Below are 17,500 nucleotides of genomic sequence, written 5' to 3'. Positions count from 1 at the left end.
TTTATTTGCTAGATTTTTATTTATATTTAAGCAGTTTGTTGATTGCATTAGGCATTGCATTTATTATTATTATTATTATTTTATTTTATTTTTTTACATTTTCTAAAATGTTAGTTCATATTTGGAAGTTATGAATTGATGTATTAAATATGCACTAATTCTGCATGCATTTCTTTTCCTCACATGTAAACTTAATTAAAGTCAGGTTAAAAATAATTTATTTTAAATTAATTTATTAATTTATTTATACTTCTTGGACTCTTGACGATTTTTCATAAACAATTTTTACCCCATAATTTAGAAAATACTGCAAACGCACATAATGATAAAAATGCATTTTTACAAATTTATTTGAAATGTTTTATAGATTAGAATACATTAAAAACACACACATTATGAAAAGCCAAAAAAGCACAATCTCAATTTATCCTGCATTGTCTCTCCTTAAATATACTAACCAAATCCTCACCATGCACACTAAAATTCACCAAACTTGAATGTGTAATTGTGTTTTAGCTGTGTTCTTCAATCTCTATGTGTATTACATGTACTCAGATTAACATAGGTGAGGCTTTATTCCTGTAGGTGAATGTGGGCAAGGGAAGTCATCCTCATAAAGTGAAGGTGTTTGGTCCTGGAGTGGAGAAAACAGGACTGAAGGCTCATGAACCCACACACTTCACTGTAGACTGCACTGAAGCTGGAGAAGGTAACACACACACACACACACACTCTGTGTGCACAAATCAGTTTAATAATAATTTATTTCATGCATCAGTCTCACACACACACAACTTTTTTTTAAGGGGATGTGAGTGTTGGAATCAAGTGTGAAGCCAATGTAATCAGCGGACAAGAAGAGGATGTGGATTTTGACATCATTCCCAATGCCAACGACACTATTACTGTTAAATATATTCCTCCTGGAGCCGGACGACTCGTTATTAAAGTCCTGTTCACTGATCAGGTCAGTCCACGTTTCAATAATTGCGAATATGGTGTTTTTATTTTAAATTATTTTGTTTGGGTCATTCAATTAACTGTCATAAATTGTCATAATAATAATAATATTAATGTTATTACAGTTTATTTTTGCTATTATTATTATTCCTATTATTATTATTTTAATGATTTTTGTTTACTGTTTATTATTTTTGTTGTTATTATTTTATCATTTTATTGTTGTTGTTACTATTTATTATTATTATTTGTTTATTATTATTATAATTATTATTATTATTATTAAATTATGAATTTTTAGCCATTCATTTTACTTGTAGTTCAAATCGAGTCGAAAAATTGCCTAATCAGTTTTTTAATTTAGTTATATATTTAGTTATTTGAATAGGGAAATTTGTTTATTTTTTTTATGTATTTGAAAGTTTTATTTTTGTCTTAATAAAATATTTAATGATGGGCATATTTAGTTTTATTATCGATTTTATTTACATTTTTTTATTAAACTGGTCATTAAATAAAAATAATCATTAATCGTTTATAACTAAATATTTGCAAGATATTCTGTTGGGTGACTTAGACCATCAAATGTTGCAATTAAAAAAATATATATAATTATTTAGTTATTAAACAGTTAACGTTAGAGTCTTTTCAAAATCATGTGTTCATTTAAAATGATCCATTTTAGGAAATTCCGGTCAGTCCATTCCGTGTTAAAGTGGATCCGTCTCACGACGCCTCTAAAGTCAAAGCAGAGGGACCAGGAATCGCACGAGCAGGTTTGTTGATCAATCATCTAATGATCTCTGTTTTATTGGTGTTTTGATATTTGACTTTGGCTGTGATTTGGTCTTTTATTTAAGTTCTGGCTGTGCTTTGATCTTTTATTGTAGCTGTGCTTCGATCTCAGATTTTTGCTCTGCTTTGAATTTTGTTTTTTGCTGTGTTTTGATCTTTGATTTTGGCTGTGCTTTGATCTTTGTCTTTTACTGTGCTTTGATCTTTGGTTTTTGCTGTGCTTTGATCTTTGATTTTGGCTGTGCTTTGATCTTAGATTTTTAGCTGTGATTTGATTTTGTCTGCTTTGATCTTTTATTTTTGCTGTGCTTTGATGTTTAATTTGGTCTGTGCTTTGACCTTTGTTTTTTTGCTGTGCTTTGAGCTTTGGTTTTTGCTTTACTTTGATCTTTAATTTTAGCTGTGCTTTGGTCTTTGATTTTGGCTGTGCTTTGATTTCAGCTGTGCTTTGATTTCAGCTGTGCTTTGATTTAGGCTGTGCTTTGATCTTTGATTTTTGGCTGTGCTTTGATTTCAGCTGTGCTTTGATCTTTTATTTTAGCTGTGCTTTGATGTTTGATTTGGTCTGTTCTTTGACCTTTGTTTTGTGCTGTGCTTTAATTAGTTTTTTTACTGTGCTTTAAGCTTTGGTTTTTGCTTTACTTTGATCTTTAATTTTAGCTGTGCTTTGGTCTTTGATTTCGGCTGTGCTTTGATTTTAGCTGTGCTTTGATCTTTGATTTTGGCTGTGCTTTGATCTTCATTGAAATTTTGGTTGTGCTTAGATATTTTATTTTGACTTTCCCTGTGCTTTGATCTTTGATTTTGGCTGTGCTTTGATTTCGGCTGTGCTTTAATCTTTGATTTTGGTTGTGCTTTGATCTTTTATTATGATTTTGGCAGTGTTTCGATCTTTAATTTTGACTGGCTGTGTTTTGATCTTCATTAAAATTTTGATTGTGCTTTGATCTTCAATTTTAACTTTGGCTGTGTTTTGAACTTTGATTTCAGCTGTCCTTTGATATTTGATCTTTGATTTTGGCTGTCTTTTGACTGTATTTTGATATTTTTTTGAGTCTTTAAATGTTTCCATTTTTTGTATCATCAGGTGTGGAGAGTGGAAAACCAACACACTTCACAGTTTACACTAAAGGAGCAGGTAAAGCTCTGCTGGATGTGCAGTTTTCTGGCCCAAATAAAGCACAACCTGTCCAAGACTTCGAGATCATTGATAACTATGACTATTCCTATACTGTCAAGTACACACCAGTCCAGCAGGTAGAGATCTGACACGTGTTTAGTAGTAGTTCAAACCAATGAAATTGGCAAATTAGACATCTTGTGGAATTTATCTTCTGGCTTGATCATTCTGGTCTTCATTTCAGGGAGAGATGGTGATAACAGTAAGCTACGGTGGAGACCCGATTGCTAAAAGCCCCTTCGCTGTCGGTGTCGCAGCTCCACTCGACCTTAGCAAGATTCAAGTGGATGGCCTGGAAAACCGTATGTGGTTTTGTTTTATTTGTCAATTTTATTCATTTAATTTTGATTTAATTCATTTAAATAATTTTATTTATTTATTTGTTTGTTTGTTTGTTTGTTTGAACCCAAGATCCAAGCATAATATATGTTTGTTTCTTGAAATAATATAATAAGTAACATCTAAAAAAAAAGCTATATTTATATTATTTACCAATTATAATAATATTACAAAAAAACTATTATAACAATATTAAAATGTTAGTTTAATTTTACCTTGTTATATATTTATTTTAGTTTCTGGTTAGTTAGCAAGCTAATTTTTCCCCCAATTCTTTTAATGCAATATCCACGTTGATTGCCAGTGAAGACATTATATTTAAGGCCCTAACATGCACCTTTCGCAATAAGGTGCAAAATGTGTTTGGCCTGATTTGTTGTTATTTTCAGACCAGCGCAACCCTAATTTTCCCATTTTGCGCCACGTTGTTTAAATAGCAAATCCATTTGAGCCACTTTGTGGACTCATGGGTGTGTCGGTCTAGAAAGAAGGTGTGTAAGGCAAAATGTTGGCGCGTTGCTATTTTAAGCATCACCATATGGGCATAAGAACAGGATGTGTGTTTGTATATAACTTTTTGACCACACTTTGTTATTATTGTTCATTTATTCATTTGCTGGAAATTACAACTGAATTTAGAAATAGTTTTGAAACAAATCTTTATGCTTAACAAACAAAGTTAAATATGTAGGCTAATGAATGTCTTCAGTTTATTTCACTAAAGTAAAGGAGTAAAGTAGAGAGTAAAAGTAAAGAGGCCGAATGGAGAAGGCTCGTTCTTTATTCTCGTGCTGCAGATGCTGTGATTAATTGTTTTCATGCTAGAGAAGCGTTCATTTTTTCTACAAAGTCTGCTATGTAAATAGAAAATGCACCATGGCGCAACGCAATCGACTCTTAAAGGGAATGAGAGATGAGACTCTGATTGGTTTAATGCATGTTATGCTCAAAACACACCCAGAAATCATTAGGAGAATAAGCACAACCCTGTTAGACCATGCGGCGAGGCATAGACCGTATTTTTCCGTCCTTAAAATAGCAATGCGGATTCAGACATGCCCTTAATGCTTAAGCTCCATGTGCTTTAGACTTTGCAAATATATCAATAAAATAAGGCCCTTAATGTTTGTTAGTTAAAATATATTTAGTTCTAAGTATAGTTTAATCCAACATTGTACTAGATGGCATTGTAAATTGTGGTGATTAAATTATTCAAATATATTTTATTTGTTTGTTTTTTTATTATTGAATGTATCATTTATGTATTATGCACTTATTTATTTATATATATACATATATATTTATTTTTTAATTATTATTATTTATACATTAATTTGTATATTAATAAATTTTTTCTTGCTATTTAATTAATTTGATTAATTTTATTTGTTAAATAATCACCATTTAATATTAATTTTCCAGGAGTACAAGTTGGTGAGGATCAAGAGTTTGCTGTTGGTACTAGAGGAGCAGGTGGGCAAGGCAAACTGGAGGTCAAGGTTACCAGTCCGTCAGGGAAATCTGTGCCCTGCTTGGTGGAGCCTGGTAAAGCAGGCAGTCTGGTCAAATACATCCCTAAAGAGGAGGGTGTTTACATGGTGGAGCTGCTCTATGATGGGCATCTGGTGCCCGGAAGCCCCTTTCCTGTGGAAGCCATGTTGCCTCCAGATCCCAGCAAGGTATAGTCAAAAGAAAGCATGATTCAGCTTTTATAAAAAAATGTATGGCTTTTTTTACATTCATATTTTTGGCTGTTTTTTTTTTTGCTCTTTTTCTTATTTTGTCTGTTGTTTTATTTTGACTGTCTTTTGATCTTTAATTTTGATATTGACTGTATTTTGATCTGCAAAATGTTTGTATAACAAAAATACAGTGTGTTTGCTACTCTGATTGAATTTAGACATAAATGTTGATTAAATTTAAAGTATTTGGGGCATGAATATTATAAGTAACTAATTAGGTTATCTTAAAATGAACAGTAACCCTTTTCAGTAAATAATTTAATTACAGTAACTAATTACTTTTAAAATTTCAAGTTACTATTTACTATGTAAACTAGTTACAAGTTACAACTAGTTACTTTCTCAATCATACAATTGATCACAGTAACTTAATTTAATTTGCAAACCATAAGCAATTTAATTACAGTAACTTTATACTTTGTAAGACGCAAGTAATTTACAGTAATTAGTTATTTATAAATCATTAGCAATATATTTACATTACTTTTGTAAGCCACAAGCATCTTGTTTACAGTAACTAGTTCTTTGTAAAACTTAAAGGTTCCATATACTGCATTGCTTTAATAAGTGAAATTGTTCTCTGGTATCTACATTATAGGTTTATGGCTATGGTAAGTAAAAAAATCTCTAGAAACAGTTTTATAAGCTCGTTTGTTACTCCATAAAATACCAATAGAATCAGAAGGTCTTGATTGACCATATATGGATCGTGTCATGAATATTAATGAGCTCCGCTCTGACGTGTTGCTCTCACACACACATACATACACTGTATGATGAACAAGGACAAATATAAGCCTAATCAGAGTGTAACGTTAACCTATTTTGCTCACGAGATGTGGTTAAAGGCAAAATTCTAATTAAACTTGACAAAAGAGAATGATAGAGATGGTATCGCATTGTATTTTTAAGCTATAATGTCAAAGAAAACCAGGATTTAATATAATCTGCTCGAACATATGAGCATGAGTGATTTGACATGATTCGGCATCACACGTTTGTTGAAACATACGCTTCAAATTTTGCAATAAACACAATTAATTAACAAAAGATGCAATTAAACATGCCTTATGCCTCTTATGAATAAATGTATAATCTGTAAATCTTGCATTTTGCTTCCTGAAGCACATGTCTTGTGCAGCCGTTGCCCGGTGATGCATAATAAGCAATCTGCGGTTGCGTTTTTAAAATAAAAGTCCCATATACTTAGTAAGTTAAATATAAGGTTTAAAATAACTAATGGAGGGAAACTATCATTGTTTTCTCACGAGAAAGTGTTGCTGCTTATCAAATACAGCCTGTGGTGTGCATATTAATGATCTCAAAGCTACACGAGTCTGGGTTCTCTTGATGACGTCATATCTGGATGAACAACCTAAAGTAATCACACATGCAAATGTGGAGTGCCTGGCCCATGATTCTTGTAACAGTTTGTCTTGTCTTCTGATTGGCCTGTTGTCCACTGGGGTTTTACACTCGTGGAATTTACATAACAAGTAAACAATTGTTTCTGAGGCTCATGGTATGCCCATTTGCATATACTGATCTCTTATTATTCTACTAGGCCTTGGTATACCCAGATTTTCATTATCGGCCACCTTTAAGTATTTTATTACAGTAACAAGTTTCTTTACGGTTACTAATACATTTTTTTATTTTTTTTTACTAATTATTAACTTTTTTTTACGTCTTTACACCTAGCACTGATTCTTTTTTGTTTATGTATGTAGATTACTCTTTGTGTTGGAGTATTTAACATGCTGTTATGCTAGAAACATTTCAAATGCAAGTCTGACAATTGTTACGAACCCCAGTTTTTTAAGGATCGTCTAGGGAAGGGGTTAGCAACATAAAAGGACACAGAAACCAGAAATACAATTCTCTATTTATTTATAGACCAGAATATAGGTGTCCTAATTAATTAAGGTGGCAACAGAAATATAAATCATTGGTTAAACAATATCCAAGTCAAAGCAATTACTTAAACAAACAAACAAAACATAAATCATAAAGAAAATATTGATAAAAAACATAGATCAAAGAAACGGCACAACACCAGCATGGCTCCTCAGCAGCGGCTGCACAAGACGCGCACAGAAGTTTCGGACCTTCATCAGGGCAAGATACGGAGAGATTCTCAGCAAGTACGGGTCATACTCTCTAAAGAGAGACAAGATCGCGAGGATCAGTCAGACGCGCTGGAAATCGAGAGCCACCCCGACACACACTCAGCTTCGGTTTATAAAGGCGACCAGCCGAATTAGCGGCAGGAGCAAGGCGGAGCCAGCCTCAAAGAAAAGAAAAAGCAATTAGTAAAACAATCTCCACCACGACACAAAATTACTTAGAATAATAATAATAATAATAATAATAAAGAAGGAAGGCTAAATAAAGAATAAACCGTGGCACAAGGAAGTATTGTATTTGTATTTAATAACATACATTTCTCTGCACAGGTCAAGGCGTTCGGTCCGGGACTGAAGGGTGGTCTTGTTTCAAGTCCTGCTGAGTTCACCATCGACACTAAAGGCGCAGGAACCGGTGGTCTCGGCCTCACCGTTGAGGGTCCGACCGAAGCCAAAATCGAGTGCTCTGATAACGGCGACGGCACTTGCTCCGTGTCGTACCTTCCCACAGAACCTGGAGAATATCTGGTCAATATCCTCTTCGAGAACGTCCACATTCCTGGATCACCTTTCCACGCCGACGTCCAGTACCCGTTTGATCCCACTAAAGTGTTAGCGTCAGGCTCAGGCCTAAAACGAGGAAAAGTTGGCGAAGTCAGTGTGTTAAATGTGGACTGCACCACAGCCGGACCGGGACTGCTGACGCTGGACGCCGAGTCTGATTCTGGAGTCAAGGCTAAGACGGAGGTTTTGGATAATAAAGACGGGACGTACACGGTCACTTATATCCCGCTGACTGCAGGCATGTACACATTACAGCTGAAATACGGAGGAAAGAGCGTTCCCAGCTTCCCTGCTAAAGTGAAAGTGGATCCGGCTGTGGATACTAGCAGAGTGAAGGTGTTCGGGCCAGGAGTCGCTGGAGAAGGTATTGATTAGGCCTGTCAGTAACCAATATATCCACTTATAGCATGACTGCAATACTTTTGAGTGTTATATAGATTCAGGCGTTAGACAATGAAACAGAAACTCCAGGTTTTAAAGCTCAATAATTCATTAGTATGGTGTAGATCCTCCTTTTTGCAGCCAATACAGCATGATTTCATCTTGGGGAATGGCAGATAATAGGCCTGCACAGCAGCCAGTGGGATTTTGAGCCATTCCTCTTGCAGAATAGTGGCCAAGTCACTACATACTCACTCCCTCCACTCAGTCCTCCAAAATACCTCAAAGTGCTCAATAATATTGAGCTCTGGTGACTGTGCAGGCCATGGGAGAAACGTGCTGTGTGTATTAATGCATTATCATCCTGATACACACCACCACCTTTAGTATACAAAGTTTGACCATTGGGTTCACATGGTCCTCTAGAATGGTTTGGTAGTCTTTGGCATTGACCCAGCGGCCATCTAGCACAAGTGCTGAGCCTGGGGAATGCCATGATATTGCAGCCCGAACCATCACTGATCCACCTAAATGCTTTATTCTGGGGATGCAAGAGTCTGGGTGGTACACTTCTTTGGGGCTAATCCACAGTGTAACTCACCTGTGATACCTGTGATGCAGGTGGAGGAAAACCTTTCCTGACTCGCTCATTTAAAACATCCCAAAGTGGCTCAATCATGTTTAAGTCTGGTGACTGTGCAGGCCATGGGAGATGTTCAACTTCACTTTCATGTTCATCAAACCACTCTGACACCAGTCTTACTGTGTGTATTAGTGCATTATCATCCTGATACATGACACCACATTCAGTATACAATGTTTGAAACATTGGGTGCACATGGTCCTCTAGAATGCTTTCTGTTGTCCTTGACAATGACCCAGCGGCCATCTAGCACAAGTATTGAGCCCAGGGAATGCCATGATATTGCAGCCCAAACCATCACTGATCCTTCACTCTGGGGATGCAACAGTCTGGGTGGTACGCTTCTTTGGGGCTTCTCCACACCGTAACTCACCTGTGATGCTGGTTAAAGAGAACGTTTTCTGACTCGCTCCTCTAAAACACCCCAAAGTGGCTCAATAATATTTTGATTTGGGTACTGTGCAGGCCACGGGAAATGTTCAACTTCACTTTCATGTTCATCAAACCTCTCTGTCACCAGTCTTGCTGTGTGTCTTAGCGCATTGTCATCCTGATACATGCCACCGCCTTTAGGATACAAAACTTATGCCCTAGTGCAGGGGTGGCCAATCCTGTTCCTGGAGAGCCACCTTCCTGCAGATTTCAGTTGCAACCCATAATCAACACACCTGCCTGTAATTATCACGTGGTGTTCAGGTCCTAATTAATTGGTTCAGGTGTGTTTGATGTGGGTAGCAACTGAAATCTGCAGAAAGGTAACTGTCCAGGAACAGGATTGGCCCCCCCTTCCCTATTGGGTGCACATGGTCGTCCAGAATGTTTTGGTAGTCCTTGGCAGTGACCCAGCGCCCATTTAGCACCAGTATTGAGTCCAGTGCAGCAACGTCCAGACTTGGCCCTGGAGGGCCGGTGTCCTGCAAAGTTTAGTTTCAACCCCAATCAGACACAGCTGGCCTAGCTAATCAAGCTCTTACTAGGCTTTCTAGAAACATTCTTGCAGGTGTGTTGAAGCAAGTTGGAACTAAAATGTGCAGGACACCGGCCCTCCAGGACCGAGTTTGGACACCCATGGCCTTGTAAATGCCATGATATTGCAACCCAAACCATCACTGATCCACCCCCATGCTTCACTGTGGGGATGCAACAGTTTGGGTGGTACGCTTCTTTGGTGCTTCTCCACACTGTAACTCACCTGTGATCCTGGTGGAGAAAAACATTTCCTGACTCGCTCCTTAAACACCCCAAAGTGCTCAATAATTTTTCGATCTTGGTACTGTGCAGGCTATGGGAGATCTTCAACTTCACTTTCATGTCCATCAAACCTCTGTCACCAGTCTTGTTGTGTGTCTTAGCGCATTATCATCCTGATACATGCCACCGCCTTTAGGATACAAAACTTATGCCCTAGTGCAGGGGTGGCCAATCCTGTTCCTGGAGAGCCACCTTCCTGCAGATTTCAGTTGCAACCCATAATCAACACACCTGCCTGTAATTATCACGTGGTGTTCAGGTCCTAATTAATTGGTTCAGGTGTGTTTGATGTGGGTAGCAACTGAAATCTGCAGAAAGGTAGCTCTCCAGGAACAGGATTGACCACACCTGCCCTAGTGGGTGCACATGGTCCTCCAGAATGTTTTGGTAGTCCTTGGCAGTGAGCCAGCGCCCATTTAGCACCAGTATTGAGTCCAGTGCAGCAACGTCCAGACTCGGCCCTGGAGGGCCGGTGTCCTGCAAAGTTTAGTTTCAACCCCAATCAGACACAGCTGGCCTAGCTAATCAAGCTCTTACTAGGCTATCTAGAAACATTCTTGCAGATGTGTTGAAGCAAGTTGGAGCTAAAATCTGCACGACACCGGCGCTCCAGGACCGAGATTGGACACCCCTTTCCTAGGGAATGCCATGAGATTGCAACCCGATCCATCACTGATCCACCTAAATGCTTCACTCTCGGGATGCAACAGTCTGGGTGGTACGCTTCTTTGGGGCTTCTCCACACTGTAACTCACCTGTGATGCAGGTGGAGGAAAACCTTTCCTGACTCACTCATCTAAAACACCCCACAGTGGCTCAATAATGTTTAAGTCTGGTGACTGTGCAGGCCATGGGAGATGTTCTACTTTCATGTCCATCAAACCTCTCTGTCTCCAGTCTTGCTGTGTGTATTGGGGCATCATCATCCTGATACACGCCACTGTGATGCACACCATAATGTTTGACCTATTGGGTGCACATGGTTCTCTAGAATGCTTCAGTTGTCCTGGGAAGTGACCCATATAGCACGAGCATTGAGCCTCGGGAATGCCAATTGAGCCTAATGGTATGCCTCTTTGGGGCTTCTCCACACTGTAACTCTTTCCGGATGTGGGAAAGACAGTGAAGGTGGACTCATCGGAGAACAATACATGTTTCACATTGTCCACAGCCAAAGATTTTCGCTGCTGTCAGTTTCTTCCTTAAATATCAAGACAAAATTGGGTTACAAATATGGAATTTTAATTGTTCCGATTAACATTTAACATCAAAAATAAAAATATCACCAACACACCATTATAAAAGATGAAAAATGCTCTGAAAATGAACCACAAGTCAACTCTTTCACAAATATGTAACATGGTCTCCGAATATGGCTAATAGTTTAGCATTTGTGGATGTGATTTCACCAGTTTTACTGACGTATTTTGGCACAGATGTTTTTAGGGAACTGTTATCAGTGGTCGACTCTGATTGGCTAGTGAGAATGTGATTGACAGTTCTCCTGCATGTACAGTGTTGTGCATAATTCTGTATACAGTACAATAATTCAATGTAGAATGGCACAAATATAATTCAATATAAAAGCACTAGGTCATGCTAGCTTCTGAAAACATGTTTGTCTTTGGATTGGCTTCATGGCTCACTGAACTTTCCTCCCATTCCTTTTGATTTCATAACCAAATCTGTTTAAAGAGATGTTTATATGGAGGCATTCATGTGTAGTCGTGCTCTAAATGACGTAATTAAGCCAAGCCACTCTTTCTTTCTTTTCAGTTAGGTTATAAAGAGTGGCGTCTCTCAGACTAGTAAGAAAAAAGCATCTAAATTAAACGTTTCATTTTATCACACTTTAACTGTTTGCTTGCGTTTACTCTTGCAAGATTTTATTTTGTAGAAATATGCTAATTATCCCCTTTATTTAAAGGGACAGTTCACCCACAAATGAAAACTCAGTCATCATTTACTCGTCCTCTACTTTTTTCAAACCTGTTTGAGTTTCTTTTTTGTGTTGAAAAGCAAGGAAGATATTCTGAGGAATGTAAGGGGAATATAGACTTCATAGACTGCAAGTGTTTGTTTTTTTTATTCCTCATTGATTTTAATGGCTGCTTTTCCTCTAACATTGTTCAAAGTATCTTCTTTTGTGTTTAACAGGAAAAAAACTAATCAGAAAAGTTTTGAACCACTTGAGTGTGAGTAAATGATGAAAATGATTAAATTATTGGGTGAACTGTCCCTTTAAGTGTTGTACCATTTTCACAGGTAAAATGCAATTTTGAACCATATTAGTATGCTTTTTCATATTTATTAGCTATGACTATCTTCACTGTGGATGCCCCAGCTTTGTCTAAAGTTCCCGTTAACTTAAATGTATTGAAATAACAACATGACATTTTAAAAACATGTCAAATAACACTAAAAATATAGAAATATGACATTTATAAATAATTTCAATGTTATTGTGTGTGCATTTTACTACTAATAACACTGAATTCTGGTCCAAACTCAATAGATAAGTGTAAACTAGTGCTTTGCTTCTTTTTTTCACTTTCCAAACTCCACACGAAAGGAAAAAAAAAACTAGCAAGAATTAATGAACGTATGTACTATTTTAGTGGCTGCGATGACCCTGTATTATAGTACACATCTTTTCAGAACAAGATTGTCGACTTGACACTGGAAAATGCTGCATTAATTGTCCCTTTAAAAAGTTGAAGTCAAAATTATTCGCCCTCATGTGAATTTTTTCCCCGAATATTTCCCAAATGATGTTTAACAGATTCAGGAATTATTTTTTACTGTATTTCCTATTATATTACTTATTTGTTTAATTTCGACTTGAATAAAAGCAGTTTTAATTTTTTTTTTAAACACGTTTTGAGGTCAATATTATTAGCCACAGGGCTTTGTTCTTGGGCCACTTCTCTTCTCCATCTACACAACATCTCTAGGACCAGTCATCCAGAAACATGGATTCTCCTACCACTGCTGTGCTGATGATACCCAGCTATACCTCTCTTTTCACCCTGATGATCTCTCGGTTCCAGCTCGCATCTCAGCCTGCCTGTCAGACATTTCACACTGGATGAGAGATCATCATCTTCAGTTTAACCTCGTGAAAATAGAAATGCTTGAAGTTTCTGCCAACCCGACTCTACATCACAACTTTTCAATCCAGATGGATGGGGCAACCATTACTGCATCCAAAATGGTGAAAAGCCTTGGAGTAACGATTGATGACCAACTAAACTTCTCTGACCAAACTTCTAGAACTGCTCGATCTTGCAGATTCGCACTCTATAACATCAGAAAGGTCCGACCCTTCTTATCTGAACATGCAGCTCAACTCCTTGTTCAAGCTCTTGTTCTCTCCAGACTGGACTATTGCAACTCTCTACTAGCGGGGCTTCCAGCTGACTCTATCAAACCTCTTCAGCTGCTTCAGAACGCAGCAGCAAGAGTGGTCTTTAATGAACCTAAAAGAGCACATGTCACTAGGCTACTCATCCGTTTGCACTGGCTGCCAGTTGCTGCTCGCATCAAATTCACAGCTCTGATGTTTGCTTACTAAGCGACTTCTGGCTTTGCTCCTACTTATCTGCTCTCACTTCTGCAGATGTATGTGCCCTCCAGAAACTTGCGTTCTGTTAATGAACGTCGCCTCGCGGTTCCATCCTAAAGAGGGAAGAAATCACTTTCCCCAACTCTCGCATTCAATCTGCCCAGTTGGTGGAATGAACTCCCTAAATGCATCAGAACAGCAGAGTCACTCACTGTCTTTCAAGAAACGACTAAAAACTCAACTATTTAGTCTCCACTTTCCTTACTAATCTGCAATTGCCTCTCTGGTTCTACCACTAACTGTATTACTACTACTACAAAAAAAAAAAAAAAAAAAAAAAAAATATATATATATATATATATATATATATATATATATATATATATATATATATATATATATATATATATATATATATATATATATAAATATATATATATATATATATATATATATATATATATATATATATATATATATATATATAATATATAAATATATATATATATATATATATATATATATATATATATATATAATATATAAATATATATATATATATATTTATATATATATATATATTATATATAAATATATATATATATATATTTATATATATATATATATATATATATATATTATATATATATATATATATATATAATATATATATATATATATATATTATATATATATATATATATATATATATATATATATATATATATATAAATATATATATATATATATATATAATATATATAATAAATAAATATATATATATATATATATATATTTATTTTTTTTTTTTTATATAAATTATATATATATATATAATTTAATTATTTATTTAATTACTAATCTTACACTTTACACACCAGAAAACTTGCCTACAGCACTTATTCATTGCTGCTCTTATAGTTGTGTAAATTGCTTCCTTGTCCTTATTTCTTAGTCGCTTTGGATAAAAGCGTCTGCTAAATGACTAAATGTAAATTTAGCCCTTTAGGCATGACATTTTTTTCGATTGTCTACAGCAGGGGTCACCAATCTCGGTCCTGGAGGGCCGGTGTCCCTGCAGGGTTTAGCTCCAACTTGCCTCAACACACCTGCCTGGATGTTTCAAGTATACCTAGTAAGACCTTGATTAGCGTGTTCAGGTGTGTTTGATTAGGGTTGGAGCTAAAATGTGCAGGACACCGGCCCTCCAGGAACAAGTTTGGTGACCACTGGTCTACAGAATAAAACCGCTGTTATACAATGACTCGCTTTTTCTCTCTGGATTGCAGGTGTTTTTAGAGAAGCTACGACTAGCTTCACTGTGGATGCCCGGGCTTTGTCTAAAGTTGGCGGGGAACACATTAAAGCTGATGTAAAAAACCCTTCGGGCGCTACTACAGACTGCATCATCCAGGACAACAGCGACGGCACTTATAATGTTGAATATACTCCATTTGAGAACGGTACAATGCACAACATCCTACTTAATGCTCTGCTTATGGTCTGTCAATCAGATCTAATTTATTCACAATTGGCTGCTTTTTCACTACAAACGCTGGATAATGTTTGTATTCATGCACTTGGCAGGTGACGGGAATGCAAGCTATACATTTAGCCAGTTCATGCATTCTGTTGGATTAAAACCCATCATGTTATGTCTGTAGGTCTTCTTTATTGATTGATTGATTATGGCAGGTTGCAACTTGCACAGGTAGTGTGCGCTTTGTGTGTTTTGAAGAACAGTAATAAAGCTTGCCAGAATATACAGCTAATTCAGACAGATTTATGATATGACGTTTTCAATGACAGCCCAACAGTGTAACTAAACCAAGAAACTATGGGAGATAACTTTTATTTTTTATTTTTAAAGCATTAGTGAATTATCTGTTTATTTATATATTTATTTATTTTAAATGCATTGGTCAATTATTTATTTATTTTTAAAGCTTTGGTCAATTATTTATTTATGTGTATATATATATAAATATATATATAAATATATATATATATATATATATATATATATATATATATATATATATATATATATATATATATATATATATATATATATATATATATATATTTACTTGTTTTAAATGCATTGATCAATTGTTTATTTATATAATTATTTTAAAGCCTTAGTCTATTATCTGTTTATTTATTTATATATGTATTTATTTGAAGTACATTTATTTATTTGTTTATTTTAAATGCATTAGTCAAATTTTTTTTATTTAAAAGTATTGGTCAATTATCTGTTTATATATTTATCTATTTTAAATGCATTTTATTTATTTATTTAAATTCATTATTTGTTTATTTATTTTTTTAAATGCATTTTATTTATTTATTTTAAATGCATTGGTCAGTTATTTATGTATTTATTTATTTATTTATTTTAAATGCATTGGTCAAGTATTTATTTATTTATTTATTTATTTTTAAATGCATTACTCAGTTATTTATTTGTATATTTTTATTTATTTTAAATGCATTGGTCAATTATTTATTTATTTTAAATGCATTTGTTTTATTTATTTATTTTTAAATGCATTGGTCAATTATTTATTTGTATATTTTTATTTATTTTAAATGCATTGGTCAATTTATTTATTTATTTTAAAAACATCAGTCAATTATTTATTTAGTTGGTTGGTTGTTTGGTTAGTTTAGCTAGTTGGTTGGTTTGTTTAGTTAGTTTAAATGCATTGTTCAGCTTTGTTTTCATAAAAAAATACAAAAACATTTTATTCATTTATTTTTTAAAGAAACTCAGATTGGTTTTAAAAGATTGGAGGGACGGTAAATGATGACAGAATTTCCATTTTTGGGTACACTGCACCTTTAAAATGTGTAATTGATGAGATCAGGAAATGTGTTATTTGACCTCTTTTTTTCCCCCAAACTTTTTTTTAGATCATAAACAATCCTCTAAAAAGTAACTTGAAATCTTTCATTGATGCTGATTGTGTTTTGTCTGCTGGCTGTAGGAGTTCACAGTGTGGAGGTTTTGTATGATGAGTCTCCGGTTCCCAAGAGTCCGTTCCAGGTCGGGGTGGGTGAAGGTTGTGACCCCTCCCGTGTTCAGGCCCGGGGTCCTGGACTGGAGGAGGCCCTCACTGAGAAACCCAACAAATTCTCAATAGTCACCAGGTCAGAGCTCCACATCAATCCTACATTTGATCTGTATTTGCTATATATGGTATATATCCTGAGCTCCTAAAAACCACAGTTTTTTGTGTGTGTGCACGTACACTTGGTGAATAAAGCTCATTCTGATTGATGCTAAAACATACCATAAGATTGTCTAACCAGCTGTGATTTGATCTGTGCAGAGGAGCAGGTATTGGAGGTTTAGGAATAACTGTCGAAGGCCCATCCGAGTCTAAAATGTCCTGCAAAGATAACAAAGACGGCAGCTGTAATGTGGAATACACACCGTATGTTCCTGGACTCTACGATGTCAACATCACATATGGAGGACAACACATTCCAGGTACACACAGTACTCGTATTTTTCTTAAAGTTCAGAGCTGAAGAAAGCCTTACTGGAACTTTGAGAAGATGCACACTGCCTGTTTTTAAACTGCAAGTCTTTTTTTTATTTGATGTTTATTGTAAATGTTTATTTGAGTTCAGTCATGTAGAATTTCAAGTTACATTTGGTCAGTGTGGAGTCTCACATGATCTCACTATATACAAGCATGTGCAATTGTCGAGTGTATTATACAGTATATTACTATTTTTTTCGATTTAAAAAGATAAATGAAATAGATGGGGAAGCAAACAAAAGGAAAACTATTTACATCCAGGGTGAGAACGTGTCTTAATACAATTCATTCATTCAAAATATGACAAGCCCACACACCAGTGCTTTATTTGAGCCGAATCTTGCAGGGTACTGTTGCGGGAAATGTCAGATATTCATGTTTTGCGTTCTGGTATTCATTT

The 17,500-nt window shown here is 35.5% G+C and overlaps 1 protein-coding gene across 3 annotated transcripts in view; it reads left to right on the top strand.

Annotated features, from left to right (window-relative positions):
• Positions 1-17,500, top strand: part of flnba (filamin B a) — a 750,037-nt gene that overhangs the window by 98,013 nt on the left and 634,524 nt on the right. For all 3 annotated transcript variants that reach the window (XR_012387353.1, XM_073917115.1, XM_073917114.1), the window contains exons 14-23: positions 586-709; positions 807-967; positions 1,646-1,736; positions 2,843-3,012; positions 3,120-3,237; positions 4,697-4,953; positions 7,473-8,070; positions 14,836-15,009; positions 16,540-16,702; positions 16,885-17,045. Coding sequence is in view for 2 of the 3 variants with exons in the window: in XM_073917115.1 (XP_073773216.1) it covers positions 586-709; positions 807-967; positions 1,646-1,736; positions 2,843-3,012; positions 3,120-3,237; positions 4,697-4,953; positions 7,473-8,070; positions 14,836-15,009; positions 16,540-16,702; positions 16,885-17,045 (2,017 nt within the window). In the remaining variant the exon portion in view is untranslated. The remainder of the gene's footprint in view (positions 1-585; positions 710-806; positions 968-1,645; positions 1,737-2,842; positions 3,013-3,119; positions 3,238-4,696; positions 4,954-7,472; positions 8,071-14,835; positions 15,010-16,539; positions 16,703-16,884; positions 17,046-17,500) is intronic.

This window comes from Danio rerio, chromosome 11 (genome assembly GCF_049306965.1).
Source record: "Danio rerio strain Tuebingen ecotype United States chromosome 11, GRCz12tu, whole genome shotgun sequence".
NCBI lineage: Eukaryota > Metazoa > Chordata > Actinopteri > Cypriniformes > Danionidae > Danio > Danio rerio.
Note: the sequence above shows the minus strand (reverse complement) of the source record. Positions and strands in the feature narration are given on the sequence as shown.